This window comes from Adiantum capillus-veneris, chromosome 18 (genome assembly GCF_014529385.1).
Source record: "Adiantum capillus-veneris isolate H3 chromosome 18, ASM1452938v2, whole genome shotgun sequence".
Lineage (NCBI taxonomy): Eukaryota > Viridiplantae > Streptophyta > Polypodiopsida > Polypodiales > Pteridaceae > Adiantum > Adiantum capillus-veneris.
This window is the reverse complement of record NC_140948.1, coordinates 54,873,047-54,889,644: the sequence shown is the minus strand read 5'-3', so window position 1 is coordinate 54,889,644 and position 16,598 is coordinate 54,873,047. Positions and strand designations below refer to the sequence as shown.

At 39.2% G+C, this 16,598-nt stretch overlaps 1 protein-coding gene and 1 pseudogene across 1 annotated transcript; both read right to left on the bottom strand.

Moving 5' to 3' along the window:
• Window positions 1-5,879: 5,879 nt before the first annotated feature.
• On the bottom strand, window positions 5,880-7,863 carry LOC147435684 (uncharacterized; annotated as a pseudogene).
• A 2,099-nt stretch (window positions 7,864-9,962) lies between these two features.
• LOC147435683 (uncharacterized) lies at window positions 9,963-13,009 on the bottom strand. The gene is made up of 3 exons (XM_086488674.1): window positions 12,481-13,009; window positions 10,818-10,915; window positions 9,963-10,268 (listed from the first exon to the last, which is right to left on the bottom strand). Exons 1-3 carry the CDS (start codon window positions 12,575-12,577, stop codon window positions 10,044-10,046), a joined length of 420 nt encoding a protein of 139 aa, XP_086344800.1. The 5' UTR covers window positions 12,578-13,009; the 3' UTR covers window positions 9,963-10,043.
• Window positions 13,010-16,598: the final 3,589 nt, after the last annotated feature.

The window sequence follows — 16,598 nt, the reverse complement described above, 5'->3', positions numbered from 1 at the left end:
CCGACAAGTGGAAGCAACAAAAGGATGCAGCCAGAGCGCGAGTAGAGGCAGGGAGCTCGCACCACTTGGGGAGAGGTGGATGGGCATCATTTGAGGCCGATTTTGTAAGTGTTTTCGCATTGCTCTTTATGTTCGATAGTTTAGGGTTTATGAGTTTTTTAATTCTAACATAATGAAATCTTTGTATGTTTTGACAGTGGTCGATGACAGGACGTGATCCCACACCGTACGAGCGCGAGTACGCAGGCAGGAAGGGCTTAAACGCCCTGATGGACATTCTCAGTTCTCGCGGCGGCATGGTTAGTATTAGGGTTTACTCTTTTCTATTTTTTGTATTGTTTTATAAATGTCGTTATATGTTTATACTTACTGAAAGTTGTCTTATTGTCTTTTTTTGCAGAATCCGACAGATACGCCGCTTGGACGCAATGAGACGTCTGACTAGACGAGGTCAGTTTAGCCGTAGCTAGATAGCATTAGTTTAGGGTTTCTCATAGCTTATGTATCATGAGACGGATTTTATACGTCTTTTTGAACCATGTATATTATTACATTTGTCACCGCAGTTCATTTTGCCAATCAATTCTTTATGCCTATGATGTTGTACAATTGTCATTATTACATTTGCCAATCAATTCATTTTGCCTATGATGTGTACAATTGTCAATTTTACGCTTGTCAATTTTGCAAACAATGCGTCTTGTGGGTGACTATTTTGGGTCTATTATCTACCCTTGCACTTTTTTTACAAAGTGAATCAAGTACAATATGGTTGATGGGTGGCAGGGCATTCAATGCCCTGTCTCCAAAAAAAAATTCTCTCGGGCGTCGCTATAACCGTCGCTATTTATGGCTTTGTAGCGTCGCTATGAGCGTCGCTATAGTCTTCTGTGTAAACATCGCTATAACCGTCGCTATGAGCGTCTCTATATAGCGACGCTTATAGCGACGCCTATAGCGACGCATATAGCGACGCTTTCGTAGCGACGCTATTAGCGACGGTTTTAGCGACGCCGGGGGTTATAAAAACCCAGTGTATTTCCGTCGCTAACAGTGTCACAAGAGCACACAACCTCTTGTAGTGCCTAGCATCCGTTCGGAGGCGTTTGATTTCTTTCAGGACTATGGGGTCACTTTTGATATGGCTCTTGAGAATGGGACTAAGAGTATGTAGATTTACAGGGTCTTTGATACGTGAGAGAGCTGTGTAGACTAGGTCATGAGATTGGATCCCAGTAGGGTCAAATGCGATTGTTGTCATTGTCAAGCCTTGGGATCTATGGATTGTGCGTGCCTTCGCTGCTTGTATTGGGAGTTGTGTTCTTGAGACTAGGTTGAGTGGGTTCTTTCCTAGTTGAAACTCTTTCGTGACTTGAAGTATTGGTGTCCATTGTTTGTTAATGTTTGCATGGTAGAGATGTGAATTTTGGGATCGTTGTCTTCTCCCAATTGAGGTATCGAAGAACTCCACCCAAGCTATCAGTGATTACGCTCTGTTGTTTGTTGTTTGGAAGATTCCATCCGCACCATTCACCAAACCATCAAGCACTTTGATATTGCTAGCACAAAGTTCGACTATCATTCCTCGCTTTAGCTCAAGGATGAAGGATAATCCAGCAGTTATTTGAGGGTTGTTTGGAATGACTAGGTTCTTTGAGCATGTTTTGTGGAATTTGTCATGAGCCTTGATGATGTATGGTGTCTCTTGCAAGCTCTCAAAGACCATTTGGTTGTGCTTGGGACTTTAGTTTATTTGTGAAGAAAAGATGAGGTGTTGTAAAAATGTCGAAGTTGTTGTTTGCAAATGTGTCGTTGATAAATGCCAAGTCTCTTTGTGTTTGCTCTGCAACACGTATCCTATTTAAGACCTCTATAAACAGTTCATTTGATTGGCGCATTGGTGTTGTTAGCTCAGTGCATGTGACATGTGTGTTCCAGCTTGATGGTGTGAGGATGTCAAGTGTATTGTTTTTGTCGCTGAATATCCAACGATCGCGGACAGGGCTTGCTTGGCAAAGATCATCACAGAAGATAATGTCTAGACCACCGAAGGGTTCGTTTTGTTTGTGCTTTATAGATCGGAGTCTTGTGTCAATAATACACAATAGTCTGTTACCTATTAAGGAAGCCTCGTCAAAGACAACTAGTTTGAGGTTTGCGTGCGTTTGCGATAGGTCATTGAAGGGGTCGTTGGAAAGAAGGACCATCTCAGTCAGCATCAATGGAAGGCGCAATGCAAAGTGAATTGTTGTGCCATCAAGGTTGAATGTTGCTTTGCCGGTATATGCCATCAACAATGATGTTGGAATCTCAATGCTCCCCTCTATCGAAGGTGCATAGTGCTGGACTAGTCCTTGGACGATTGCACGCAAAGTAAAGGTTTTTCTTGTTCCGGCGCCTCCTGTTAAAAAAAGGTGGATTTTGTCATTAGGGTATACTCTCTTTCGTGTCATGATATCATCATAAATATGTCTTTGCTCTATATTCAAACTCATGAAAATTGAGTGATATTCTTCATTTGGCATGCCAAGGAATCTGGATGATGTTGGTAGTTGAGTGGTATGATGCCTTGTGCTTGATAGATCGAGATCAAGCTCATAAGTGAACCGTTCTTGTTGAGTTTCTTGTGAGGAGATTGAGCATGATGTTGATGATTCTTGATTGTTGATTTCTAGTTTTGTGAAAGGCTCCATGTTTTGTGCAATTGTAGCAATATTATACTCATTTCTCTCCCTCCAAGTTGATGTCAAAGCATCGAATGTACATTCATCGCTTGTGAACGGCAAAAACAATAGACATAGCTGGTGGTAATGTCTCTCGCTGTCGATCTCCTTGTTGAAGTTTGTATATCTGATAATACGAGGCTTCTTGCACTTGTGGTGTGTCCCTTGTGAGACAATGTAGTTGCTTGCGTACTCTGTCAAGCAAAGATTTCCTATGCTAGTTGGTCTTTTTGTATACTTTGTTACGAGATCATCAAAGAATATGTCTGTGTCATCAGGATGGAGTGTTTGCAAGGAAGTCTTCCTCTTTAACAATAGTGTTCTTTGGGTTTGGAAGTCTGCATTGATGAAGATAAATTGTCTGCTTGTGCCATGCAATGGAAGAGATAGTGAAATGTATGTTGCTTGTTGAGTTGTGATTTCTTGAGCATTGATCAAGGCACCTCCAATTTTCTTAAGGCGCTCCATTGCGGGAAGACTCTCTTTCTTGCATTTGTCAAGGATTTTATTGATCGCTTTGCTTGTGGTTGAATCTGTTTTTGTCATGTATGATGTGCAGTATGCAGTAACTACGTGAGGGTTGAAAATAAACTGAATATCAAGATTGCCATCCCACAATGTGCACATTGTTTTGTTGAAATTGTTTGTGTATATATCTTTTGGTTGTCTTTTGAGCAAAAGTGTTGGTTTTGAGAGCTATACTGAGAGTGTCTCAAGGTACATGTCTTCATCCATGCTTAAAGAGGATAACCAATCATTAAAACTCATTCCAGGGCAATGTGGCAAAGCTGCAAATTGGCTTTTGAGTTGTTTCTTATTTGCAAGAAGCATGGATTTCCTTTCTTCACTTGGTTGTATCAGGCGCAAGATAGTTGTTTGCCGTGCAGGCGGTCTTGGAAATCCGAAACGGCAATGCTTCTTTCTTTTTTTGTATGTTCTTTGATGGGAATGGATTTGTATTGTTTGTAGGTCAACACCCAATTCATCTTTGTTATTTGAGATGTATTTATCAACAAAAGCAATCACTTCTTTGTCATAAAAAATCCCAAGCTTTGGAGAATTGTCAATCCAAATTAATCCATGGTCATGTTGTCTTCCCCTATGCTGAAATTCAATGACAAAGAAAAAATCCATGATTTGGCCAAGTATTTTTGAATTTCGTTTCAACTCTTTCTTGAGTGCGTTGAATCTATGGACATAGTATTGAGCTATAGTGATAGGATCTGCACGAACCAATGCGCAGATATAGTGCGCACTAGATTGGAAATTAGATTCATTGATTTGTGGATTAAGCATAGAAAGACATTCGTGCAATGGCTTCCATCTTTGCTCTGCACATGATAGAGTGACAAAAAAGGTAGGCTGACCTATTTGTCGAATCATGGCGAAGACATTATGCTTGAGTTTGGCCTTGTAATCTGATGACGTTCGCAAAGATTCAAAGTCATGATATCCTAGTTGGGATGATAGTATTCGCTCAATGTTAGTGTTGTTTTGAACATCTTTTGCACATAGTTGCATGCCTTGTAATTTTTCCTTGCGTAGACGCACCCATATAGAGCCAAGCACCTTGCCAATGATAATCTTCATCACTTTGAAGAACAAATTTTCAATATCCAAGCAAAGCATCTATCCTTGTTTTTGAGCTCGCATTGCGCCACCTTCAAGTAAATTTTTTTCGCAAGGTCTGCATAGGCTCTTCTTTTCCCAAAGAACAAAGCTGGAAATGATAAGTCCTCGCAATCGGCATCATCGAATAGGCTCAAAGGGGAAAATCCTTCACAAGGTGCGATGCTATGGATATGTGCACTATGATCGATGACTTGTTGAGAGGAATAGATGCCATGGACAAGGGTGTCTGAATGCTCATTCACTAAATCATCAACCTCATCTTCTTCATGCAACACTCCATCTGGACTCATGTGAAAACTAGAAACCCAAGCTTCATTAATGGAGGCTTTGTGCTCTATGTATAAAGGGGTGCCAATCAAATCTTTCAGTGCTTGGAGCACGTAAAAGGGACGTACACCACCACTAAGGTATGCATGGGCATACTCAAGTTTACGCCTAATCTCGACAAGGATTGTAGGGTGCTCATTACTAAAACACGGCAAAATTGCTTGAATTCTTGTTAAGTCTGCCATGACATTAACGACACTCCCTCGCAACCCAAACTGACCCTCATAATTGAGTTCTCGTATTTGAGTGAAAGGAATGCGAAGTGATACAAGGCGTTTCTCAATTGCATTTAACATTGCAATGCTTGCAATACTTTCATTGAGTAGAGAATGTGGATAAATGCAAAAGAGCCGCTTCCTTTGAGATTTTAAGCTTTGCTTGCAGGTGAAACAAACTCTTTTGTCTGCAGCAGAGTTAAATGTTTAAAATCCCGTCAAGGTTTGAAGAAAAGATGCTTCGAGTAAAGTCAAACGATGCAAATTATTTTTGAACACAAGACTACCACAACTTAAACATGCATATGCAGGAGTGTCTTGTATTTCCACTACATATTTCTGTTTCCTAGATCTCTTATTTGATTGAGGCACAACATTGTCTTCATGCAACATTTTCCATATTGAGTAAACTTTGTTTTGAATTTGTTTCAAAGTGTAAGAAGAACAGGCTTGTGTTCAAAATTGAGAAGCTATATGCAATGCTGTCTCATTTGGAAAAGTCTTCACAACATCAACCAATCTAGCGGCAAGATCTTTAGGCCAATAGCAACGCTTACGTCTCTCGATTGAAGCCGATTGTGAAAAAACAACAATCCACCTTGACAAATAAAGACCAACAAGCCATGAGAGGAGGAAGAAGATGCAACACAAGGATTAGCATTGAAGGAATGTTGATGATTTTGTTCTTGAAACACATGAAAATTACATTGAAACTCCAAGACATAGCAAGCTAGAGTGATCAAATTGATTGAAAGCAAAGCAGAATTTGTTCTTGTACCCATACGTTGGCAAACTAAAGATTCAAGAGTTTTATTGTCAACATTACAAGCCACACGCTCATCGTTCCACAATTTCAGCCACACACTTGCGATCTCCAAGTCTTGAGAACGAATTTTTGCAACAATATGCTTGGACAAAATATTTTCTAGTGAATTGATAGAGATATCTACACCACATACAAACAACGATGTCCTTAAAACATCTTGATTACAAGAAGATGTCTTCCAAAAAGTTGAGTCGATTGAACATTGGATGCCATTTATACAAAAAACAGTTTTATCGCCAAGAGGTAATCCCGCCATAATGCCTAGATACAAAAGGATATTCAGCAAAATATGACCTTCCTAGAGGAGTGCAAGGCACATTAGCAAAGCTAGCATCTTCCTATTCAGATTTAAAGCTTGTTACATACCCCTGTGCATCAATTGAGAAATGTCCAACTCTCTTCACTCCCACCAAGGAAGCTTTCAAACTCACTAGACCAGTTTCATACAAATGCAAAAAAGAAGAGGGTAGGCGAAGGACTTGGTCAACAATCTTCCTGTGCAAGGTGACGGAAATACCTTTACCGTCACGAGGAACCAACTTTGCTTGAAGAGCAGGAACTTTCCAAATTTCAACAACTTTGTTACAAGCGAAACAATGAGGATTTGAGCTTAGCCACTGACTTGGTCGGATTTGCAAACTCCACATAAATACTCCAATCCAACACTGTTGACGTTAACAACCTCAAGAGAACCAAACACCTGAAATTAACCTAAAAAAATCATGCAATGCACAATCAATGCAGACAACCTACGAATAAGAACTCACCGTTTTTCCAAATCCCATATTGGCAATTTGCTTAACACGGATATCTTTGAAAAGCAACTTCAATTGAGAGGGCACTAGCAACAGAATAGTGTAGTCCACGACAGACGATGTGTTGGAGAATTGTTTGAAGACATTTATGTTGTGAGCCACACAATCATAAAATCCATTCTATTTGACTTCATTGGATATGTTATAAAAGTCAGCCTTTCGAGAGGGCACAAACAAAAGCTGTAGCAATAACAAAGAGTCAAAACACTATTAAGAGGACTTAGAGCTGCGTATAGAAGCTTACCGTTGCTCTATCAACATCGGCAAGACCATCGGCAACAATAAGTCTATTGCCACTACTGCCATAACTTTTGGCCATGTTCTCTACCTTGATAACAGTAAAAGCTACACTAGGCACACCATCTTCAATTGAAGAAGTCCATGATGAGACAAGATCTTTTATCTTATGCTTGGGAAAGAGAGAGAGCACAAAGTCGAATGAAGGAGACTTCACAATAGATGTAGTTGCATCAGCATAGAGAGCAAGCTGACAAGTGCCTCCATCACTATGATTCTTTTTCCTCACAACAGGCTTCTCAATACGTAAAAAATCACCCACCACAAATGTGTTGACAAACTGTTCAATATAACTTTTCGCCACAACAAAAGTGATAGTATGATGTGCACCTTGTCCACAAGATCAGCCTTCAAAAATCTGATGTAATTTGCCTTTTGGATTTTATATGTGCCATACTTTGTGAGCACCTTGCCAACAAAGAAAAAACGGTAGTTAATAGCATCAGAAAGCTCAGATATAAGAAGCTCAGGCGTAGATTGACTCAATGCCAATTGAGATCCAAAGGAATCAACTATAGGTCTTGGCTCTTCTTTAATAGATGCTAAGCCCAATGAACGACTCACACCGACAGAGGGAGTGGCAATCTCGAAAGAGCTAAGCGGTGTTCACCCTATAGCACATGGCACACAATACTATTATTATCAATTACACATTCATAAGCCACATAAATTGTAAACAAAGCTAACCTCTCACAGAGGCCATCCCTCTTGCAATACTAAGGGCCTTTTGAACAAATTTTGGAGATGTTTTCTTGAGCTTGGCTTTGGGACTAAGATTTTCAAATGGTGAGTTTGGAGAATTCACTAAACTACTTGACGATCCAAGGCCCCCACTTTCAGACACAACTTCGTGCAAGTTTTCAGTACTAGGAGCTGCACTCAAAGTTTCGAAGTAGTCATTGCTTGAATTTGTTGTGAAAGCATCTATAATCAAGAGCAAATTCAAGACAATTTCCAAGACAAGCAAGACAACAAGACTCTTAGGCAACAAAAGAGGAAACGAAATGCAGAGGTATATTACCATCCATATTCGAATCCATAGGGCCATCTAGCTATAGAGAGTATTGCTATTGCTTTGATAAAAGATGTGGCTGTAAAGTTTAGGAGAATGTACTATAGAGGGAGTATAACTCTAAGCAAGAGTGACCTCAAAATAGGGAAGCTTGTAAAACGTGATGGTTCTTCAAAATACGTTTAGCTTTTATATACTTACAACTCAAAGAGTGAAACTTGATGCATAATCTTGAGTACTTCAAGAAAGATAGTTTGAAAGTTCCACTCAAAGGTTGGCAGTAAATGCAGATTTTTACATTTGTTATCATCTATCATTATATAATATTGGGTCACGACCTGTACACTGCATAGAGAGAGAAAGAGAAAGGGCTCCTGGACGGCAAACCACAGCAACACAAGACCGCGGAGAGGCAGGGCACTGAATCACGCCCAAAAACGCCATAGATTAGCGAGAGGAACCACGCTACACAAGCCACCCATCTCTCAACAAGCGCATGCAGGAAGCATGACAGCAGAGCACAAGCGCGGGCCAGAATTTCCACAAGCCGGCAAGCAGGGCGACATGCCACCATGGCTTCATGCATGAAGCAGGACAGTAGAGCAGAAGCAAAGCAGGACAGCAGAGCAGAAGCGCGGCCCAGAACCGCCACAAGCCGACGAGCAGGACGACAGACGAGAGCAACACAAGAGCGCGCAGAGGCACCCCATGCACATCACGTACGCACGACCAAGAACCGCCATAGGCTGGCGCCCTTGAGCACACTTTGCTAAAGCCTACTAGGGTTTCATGAGACCTAAACCTAATGAGAGCTTCCTCCACGGAGCTCAAGGAGTCTCCACTCCAAAAGAGGCAAGAATGAAATGCATCCACTCATTATATGCTCTCCCACAAACCTCATCTACTCATTATATGCTCTCCCACCAACCTCACTTAAGGCTTCCAGCTTGCAAAAACGTCTCACTTAAGGCTTCCAGCTTGCACCTAACCTTTAATCTTTAGAACCACTCAAAAGACACCCAATTCAATGAACCTATCCTCTCAAGAGCCGCTCAAAACTATATAGGTTATTTTTTATTTCTTACTTTTATTTTTAAAATACATGTGACATTTTCCAGTAAGAAAAAAAGGGAATGCACCACTATGGCCTTAGCCCTTTGGGCAGGCCAAAAAGGGAAAGAAAGTAAAGGAGGAAACGTCTCCATCACAGGTAGTCTAGCTTTCCTATTAGAATTAAGAATTCTAAAGAATTGTAACCTTTTTTCTATGCTATTTCTCTTGTTTGAGACATGTACATACGTTTTGTGACAAAAACTAAATGGTACCCTTGATGAGGTATTGCGTGCATATGGTTTCACCCTTTCTCTGGCAAAACCCCTATGGGTAAGGTCAAACTACTTTTTCCTTGGGGCTACTCGTGTTGGAACTTGGACATTGAAATATTAAAAATAAATGTTGGTTTATTGTTGTAGCTTTTCTACTTATCACACTCAAGTGGGTATGATTACTCCATAGGGGCATGTAGTTGTGTATGATCCTGGCACGATGATGGGCTCTCCTTTTGGGACCCATATTTGATATTATCAGGATTGTCGATGGGATGTACCGTTGCTCGGATGGATATTGTACTTTTTCTTAGCAAGAAAAAGTACAATATCCATTTGAGCAAGAAAACTTGATAGGTTCTCCTTGTAGAGGAACCTGTGCGTATCGTATGACTTGGACTTTCCATATGTGATATTGGTATACGCAATTGTGGCTTAGGAAAGTGAGTGACAATGATAACAAGTAGAGAGTCTGTTGAGGCCTACAAAACACATCAAGGACTAATGAACAACTGTCTTTTTTTGTATGGGTGTAGATGAGCCATTTTTGGTTTTGTGCTGTTCAAAGGAAGATTGAGGATCTTCAAGCATAGATAAAACTCATTTAAAAAAAATATATTTGATCTAACCCTTTTGTACTAAATTTGACTTTTTTATTTGGATTATGTACCAAAAAACTTTACTCTCCTTTGTCAGTTGTCATTTGAAATGTGTTGTAGCCCTAGATAAACATTTGTAGAAATAATATCTTTTGAAAAAATCATTAATATACAACTTTTTTGCACATATATATATATATATATATTTTTTTTAAAGCGGTATGATCATAGCGGAGGAGATATCTAAGGCTGTATAGTAGGACTCCATAAATTTAAGGCATGTAAAGTTTCCCTCCACACTTACATCGCCAAGTTACAGGATAGTAGTCAGTAGGTAGCGAAGCTGGTATGTGAATTGGAACAATCACACTTTTACATGGATTGCATGATCCACACTTTTTCACACACTTAGGAGGAGAGGACCCTAGTAGATTTCTTGATGTACTACTCACATTGCTCGAGTTCTTAAGCATTCCACAACTTTTTGTGAACAGTTCCTGCAATATGCAAACATTAAGCATAATCAATGGCTAACTAAGAATGCATGTACAACTATTGATACTAGCATATGCTACCATACCAAAGGGACAACTAGAGAAACCAAGATATTTTTGAATATTTTTGCAATGTGTAGACTAAATTGTATGAGTGTATGTGAGATGAACCTTGTGATGAACACTATTTTTGGCTTGCCACTGACAAAGCCTTGGCATTTTGAAGCTTTGGAAATAAGGCCACCGAATTTCCCCCCCTCTTTTTTGCAACTTGATGTTTTGCATCAGTTAGTTTTATGGGATTGTGCCCACACACCCACAACTGCATGTGCTAAAGGTTGAACCAGAGTAGGCACGCTTAAAGCCACTCGCCTTTACCACTAGCTGGCCATTGTGATTTTAAGTGGTGTGGGTTATTATGGATTTTATTCCTTGCCCCAAGTAAAAATCATCATCAAACATAAAATCAAGTTAGAATGGCACATGCATGATTTTCATCAAGTGCAGGTGCTAGGATTGTACCAAGATGAAACACATAAATCAAGTACCTACCAAGACGTTTGTAGGGCGTATAAATTGCAACCAGTAATGCCATTTGGAAGAGGGCAATTCTTTGACAATTAAGAAAACTTCATGATCTTCGTTCACATCTATTGCAGATACAAAAAGATCATTAAGTCATTATTTATATGTATCGATACGTTTATCTATCAAAAACATACATGTGAACACTCATGTCCATAACATATATTCATATGTATATAACATACATACATATCTACATATACGTATGCTATGTGTGTATGGATGCATCTTTATAGACACATATGTATAGACAAATATAAACTCATAATATACACAAACATATGTATGCATCTTTGTGTATACATACGTATACATATATTTTTACCTTTAACTTACACACATGCACATATATAGATAACATATGTATGTGTATATGTATGCATCCATATGTGCATGTGTCTATGTATATGAGTGTATATACAAAGATACATGCATATGTGTGTGTATATAGATATATGTTAGTGTGTGTAGTTTGTGAGGGTATGTATGCTTGTATATATGCATGCGTATACAATAATGCGCATGTGTACACACACACACACATGCACACATACATACACATAGCCATGCATATATTACGTACATATAACCTTACATTGATGTTCATGAATATGTGTAGTTATGCATTATTCTATATACATGTGTTGTTTTTTGTGTGTGTGCATGTGTGATGAGTTCTAGGTGCAGCCAAGATTTAGAGCTCCTGGCCTATAAGTTAGAGTTCTCTTTTGAGCTCAAAACAACTGCAACTTTTTTCGCCACATTAATCTAAAGCTGTTGGACGGAGGTTGCAGATAGAGAGAGTGAAATTGTAGACGTGTTGACTTTCTTATCACTATTAGGTGCCCCCCACATGCAAGGGGTATTGTCACAATTGATTGAAATGACATGATGTGACTCATCTTTCACACACGCTCACAAAAGGGAGGGAGGGGGTGATAGTAAATACTTCAAAACTCTAACTAAACCCTTTTTGAGTGCAATATTAGTAGAGCTACGGGAGTGGGGTAGCTCTATAACAAGTCTCCCCCCCCCCCCCCCCCCCCCCCCCCCCAAAACAAAAAAAAAAAACCCACAACACACATTATGTGGGCATACCCCTTATATAAAAGTTAAATGATTGAAAAAACAACCCATCTCTTTAAGATGGAGACACTAACTTACTCTAGTGATGGCTTCAAAAAAAATATAGCTCTCCTATAATATGTATAGCTCTCCCTAATGGCTTCAGAAAACATATATTCACTACCTATGTATTGCAAGGACACTCTAAATAGAAGAAAACATTAAAGGAAAAATAAGCAAAAACAAAAAACACATATGTATCAATGTGCATTCAACCATCTCTTGTGGGGGCACAAAAAGTCTTTTGACTTTTCAATGTCATGGGACTTTTCATTTTCTTAAGCTCACCCTTCACTTATTTTCCAAGATTGGGGAGACGTAATTAGCTAGATAGAATAATGTGCGTCTCCTCATTGATCACTAACTAGCTCTTCAAGAAAACATATGTGAAGTGATTGTGCGAGCTTATAACAACTTGGGTTGGATTCACAGCAACGGCCCTTCCGATTATGCATGTTGAAAAGAAGTCAATCAGATGCGAGTCACAAATTAAATAAAGAGCTACCCATTGCTGCTATGAAGGAGCTCATCAAGACGAGCTGCATTGCCAATATGAGTAGCGTGGCTTGTTTCCACTTCAGCACCTCTGCAACTTGGGCCATCGATGTCTGCGGGATTGAGATGTAGTAGAAGTACCGCCTCCACTCAACAAAGAAGGGCGGCGTAATGATTGCAGTGAAAGCAGGCTGATTATAGCAGCATTAAAGAGATGAAAAGAAAGAGGAAAATTTCTTGGAGGAAGAATGGCTGCAGGCCGGCGCCTAGCAGCTTGCAGGAAAACTACAGAGTAAAGCGGGTAAAGCAGCAACGAGTACAACGATGTAAGGAAAGCTTGAAGCCGCTTGTAATATTGCGACGCTTATGTAATTAAGCTCTGATGATTAGGTGTGTACTACATACATGCGCACTGTGAATGACTCTCACACTTTATGTGTCACATGCAGCTGCTTGCGTTACTACTGCAGCATTGCTGAGATTAAAATGCCCAGAGAGCATGCATGTGCAGCTAGCGCAGAGAATGGAATGTTGAGGGCAATAAAGAGGCGATGTGGGAGCAAGTTGAGTCACCGTGTGGGTGCGCAATTTGAGAGAGAGAGAGAGAGAGAGAGAGAGAGAGAGAGAGAGAGAGAGCCATAGTGTATGTGTGAGTGGCACTCACACCAGCACCAGCGGTTGAAAAAACACAATGTAGCAAATGATAGGCAAGCACAGTGACGCTTGCCGGTACGTGGGAAGACACCCAACAGCTTGCATTAATCTGCGTGTGCATAAACCACCCAGCTTCTCTCGATCTGCACACCGCCAGCACTACGTCTCATCCTGTATGTTCACCACTACTACCTAGTAGCCCCTCCCATTGATGCTTTCCCTCGCTTTTTTTCTTTCCTTGATCTGACCATTCTTATCCTTCCTAGCTCCCATCTTCTACCATTTCTATACATGTCTGATGTCTCTATACGTGTAATAATAATAATAATAATAAATAATAAATTAAAAATTAGAGCTCATTTTTGAAGGCTTCAACTTGAGATAAAAAATTTAAAGCTCATTACTTGCTTTTTAAGATCAAAATTTGAAGCATTTGCAGGTATTTATACTATTGCTTGTGAAATTTTACCGCCTTTCTTCAAGACAAGCTCGTAATCTAGTCAGATTTTGCAATTTTAGCTAGTGGAAAGTACAATTAATCCTCGTTTTTGGCAAACACTTATCAGGAATTGCAAAAGACATCTCTTCTAATGAGATTAATAAAGGGCACACTTGAAATTAGGTTAACATTTCAAGCATTTGCCGATATTTACACTAAAACTTGTAAACTTTCACCGGTTATCTTCAAGGAAACCTTGGAAACTCGCCAAGATTTTGAAAGTTTAGCTTGTCAAAAATACAAACAACCCCAGATTTTTGCAAACATTGATGTGTATATATATACTTGCTTTAAAAATTAGAAAGGCTTCATGAATGCACATAGGAGACATAAGATAGCAGTACGTGCATGCGTACGCATGTATGTACATACAGATATACGTCTTTACATTATTTTCATGTATCTACTTGCGTATGTATATACATATATTTGTCTATTTATGTTATTCTCACGCATCTACTTTTGTATGTACATATATATGTATATGTGTACATACATATATAAATGACTACATCCATACACATAGGAAGGATATACCTATATGAATCCATACATCCATACTCATAGAAATGATGTACAAAATGTTTACTAAACACATGAAGTTTTAATATGGACAGGGACGTGGTCATGTAGCGACTGCTTTCACAATCATAGAGGGGTAGTTTTTGTGAGGTCTCACACATAGGTGATGTCTTCTATCCCTTTTGATAAAGCTTTTCGGATTGTATATCAAAGGTTGCAAGAATGGAAACACAAGCTTGGACATCAAAATCATAATTTGCGAGATTTTGGAGCCGAGCACACTCATTTCAAGCTAAGAAAGCAATCTTGAAGTCAGCCTCACAACCTTGAAGTGGCCACAATAGATTGTTTCTTGATCAATCAAGATATGTTGGAGCCGCTAAGCATGAAACACAATCAATTTGTGGACACATGAGCGTCATAAAAACAATCCCAAATTGAGTCCCAGAAAGCATGCAAATTTGGTGGTAATGATGGTCCCCCTTTGCAATTAGAAAAACCTAGGCTTTCAGTGCCAATCAAGTAGCCAAAGATACTTTTTATATCCTCCATGCTTGAGCTATCCATAAATTGACCTGCTTTGGATAAGTGTGTTTCAACTTAGCCTTGAGCTATTGAAAATTCAAAACAGTCGATTGAGAGGAGAACGAGAAGGAAAATTTCTACCTCGGGGGGGAGGGTGTCACTTAATAACTATGTTACTATCCTGTGAGTGCATCAGAAGGGGCTATTAAATTTCACTTTTTCTCACAGTTTCACATACAAAAGGGTACTGTAAAAGGAAATTGGAAAAAAATTACATATTGAATAGGAAAAGGGTATATTTTACTTCTCAAAATTTTATAATTAAGAAGTTTTATAATTAATCCTTGAACACACGTGATATACACAATTTATACATAGTGATCCCCCCCCCCCCCCGCGGCCCTTCCAAAAAAAAAAAAACCCAAAAATGTATCTTGCAAGGAAATAGTGTGAATAAGAGCAAAAATCTACCCCACGCGCCATGGGGTCCACATGTCAGGAATGCCAGCCTCTACAAGATACTCGATACTCATACTAGATTGGGGATGTTATATGGTGGTAAATCTGTTTGGGCAAGATCCAAAGTATGATCGAAGAACTCCCACTAGTCTCTCTGCCTTCATGCAGATCTAATTTTAATTTTTTTCTCCTTCTTCTTATCCGGGGGAAAAAAAAGAGGCAAGACATCCTTGTGGCGTGCAACTATCCTTGTATAAATTGTGTACATCGTGTGCGTTCAAAGACTATTTCTAAAACTCCATGTGTGAATTTTTGACAAATAACATGCACCTATTTTCTATTCAAACTGTAATTTTTTTCTCAATTTCATTTTATGGTATCCTTTTTATGTGAAAATGTGAGAAAAAATAAAATTTAATAACCCCTTCTGCTGCACTCACAAGATGTCACATAATTATTAAGTGACCCCTCCCCCCCGAGAGTACAGCTCTGAGCTTTTTTTTATCTCTGCTTAGCTGGCCGGGATGCTTTTTGTGACGCAGTAGTGGTGGACCTTCAACTTGCAATGTGAGTTTGGTGCGGGTGTGATGTTGTGTTCGTTGGCATGGGTGGTGGCAAGCCCATGATGGTGGTGGTATCTTGATTTCTCTATCTCCCTCTTAGTTTATATTTCAGTTATGGTTCATGCTTTGTACAAGGTTGTGCTTCTTGTGAAAGCCTATCTTTGGTTATGGTTTGTCTACGATGGTTAAATGCTCATGGCAATTTATTGCATGAGCTTGGGATGTAATTCTTTTTGGTATTTTTAATACAATATAGCTCATTTTTCTGAGCACTTCAAAAAAACAAGGGATTCATGTATACATGAGACAATGTTCGGGAAAAGTGTACCTCAGCTTAGCCTTGGGCCTTAGGCCGGTTGGAAATTGAAAGTATCCAATTGACACAATAGGGAAAATAAAAAATTTGATAGGAATTTGGCATAAAATAGTGTAAAAATGGCAAAAATTCCGGTTATTTGACATAATCTCCTATTGAGAATTGCATTAAAGGCCTATTAAAGGGATTTATGTATGTTTGGGAAAAAGAAATTTCCACTTTATATGAGATACTTGGGGATGAACTTTTTACATTCAAAATTCATGTGGATGATTTTGCGACTTGTGTGCTGTCCATTTTGACACGCATAATGCCATACTTCATGCTAGTTTAGAATCCATTTGAAAAATCAATTTGGGTCTTTTGCATCCTTATTTATTTTTTGTCCAAAAAGAGTATTTTTGAGGCTTTTTTGTATAGATTTAAGCTTCTTGATTGCAAAGTGGTGATTACTTAAATTTTTGTCACCATTATGAGGCTTCGATATCTCACTTTTGTGTACATTACAAGCAATGTTGGGGAACAACCTTTATCACAAACATATATATCCCTTTAATTTAGGCCAATCCTTAAGCAAAGATTTAATTTGC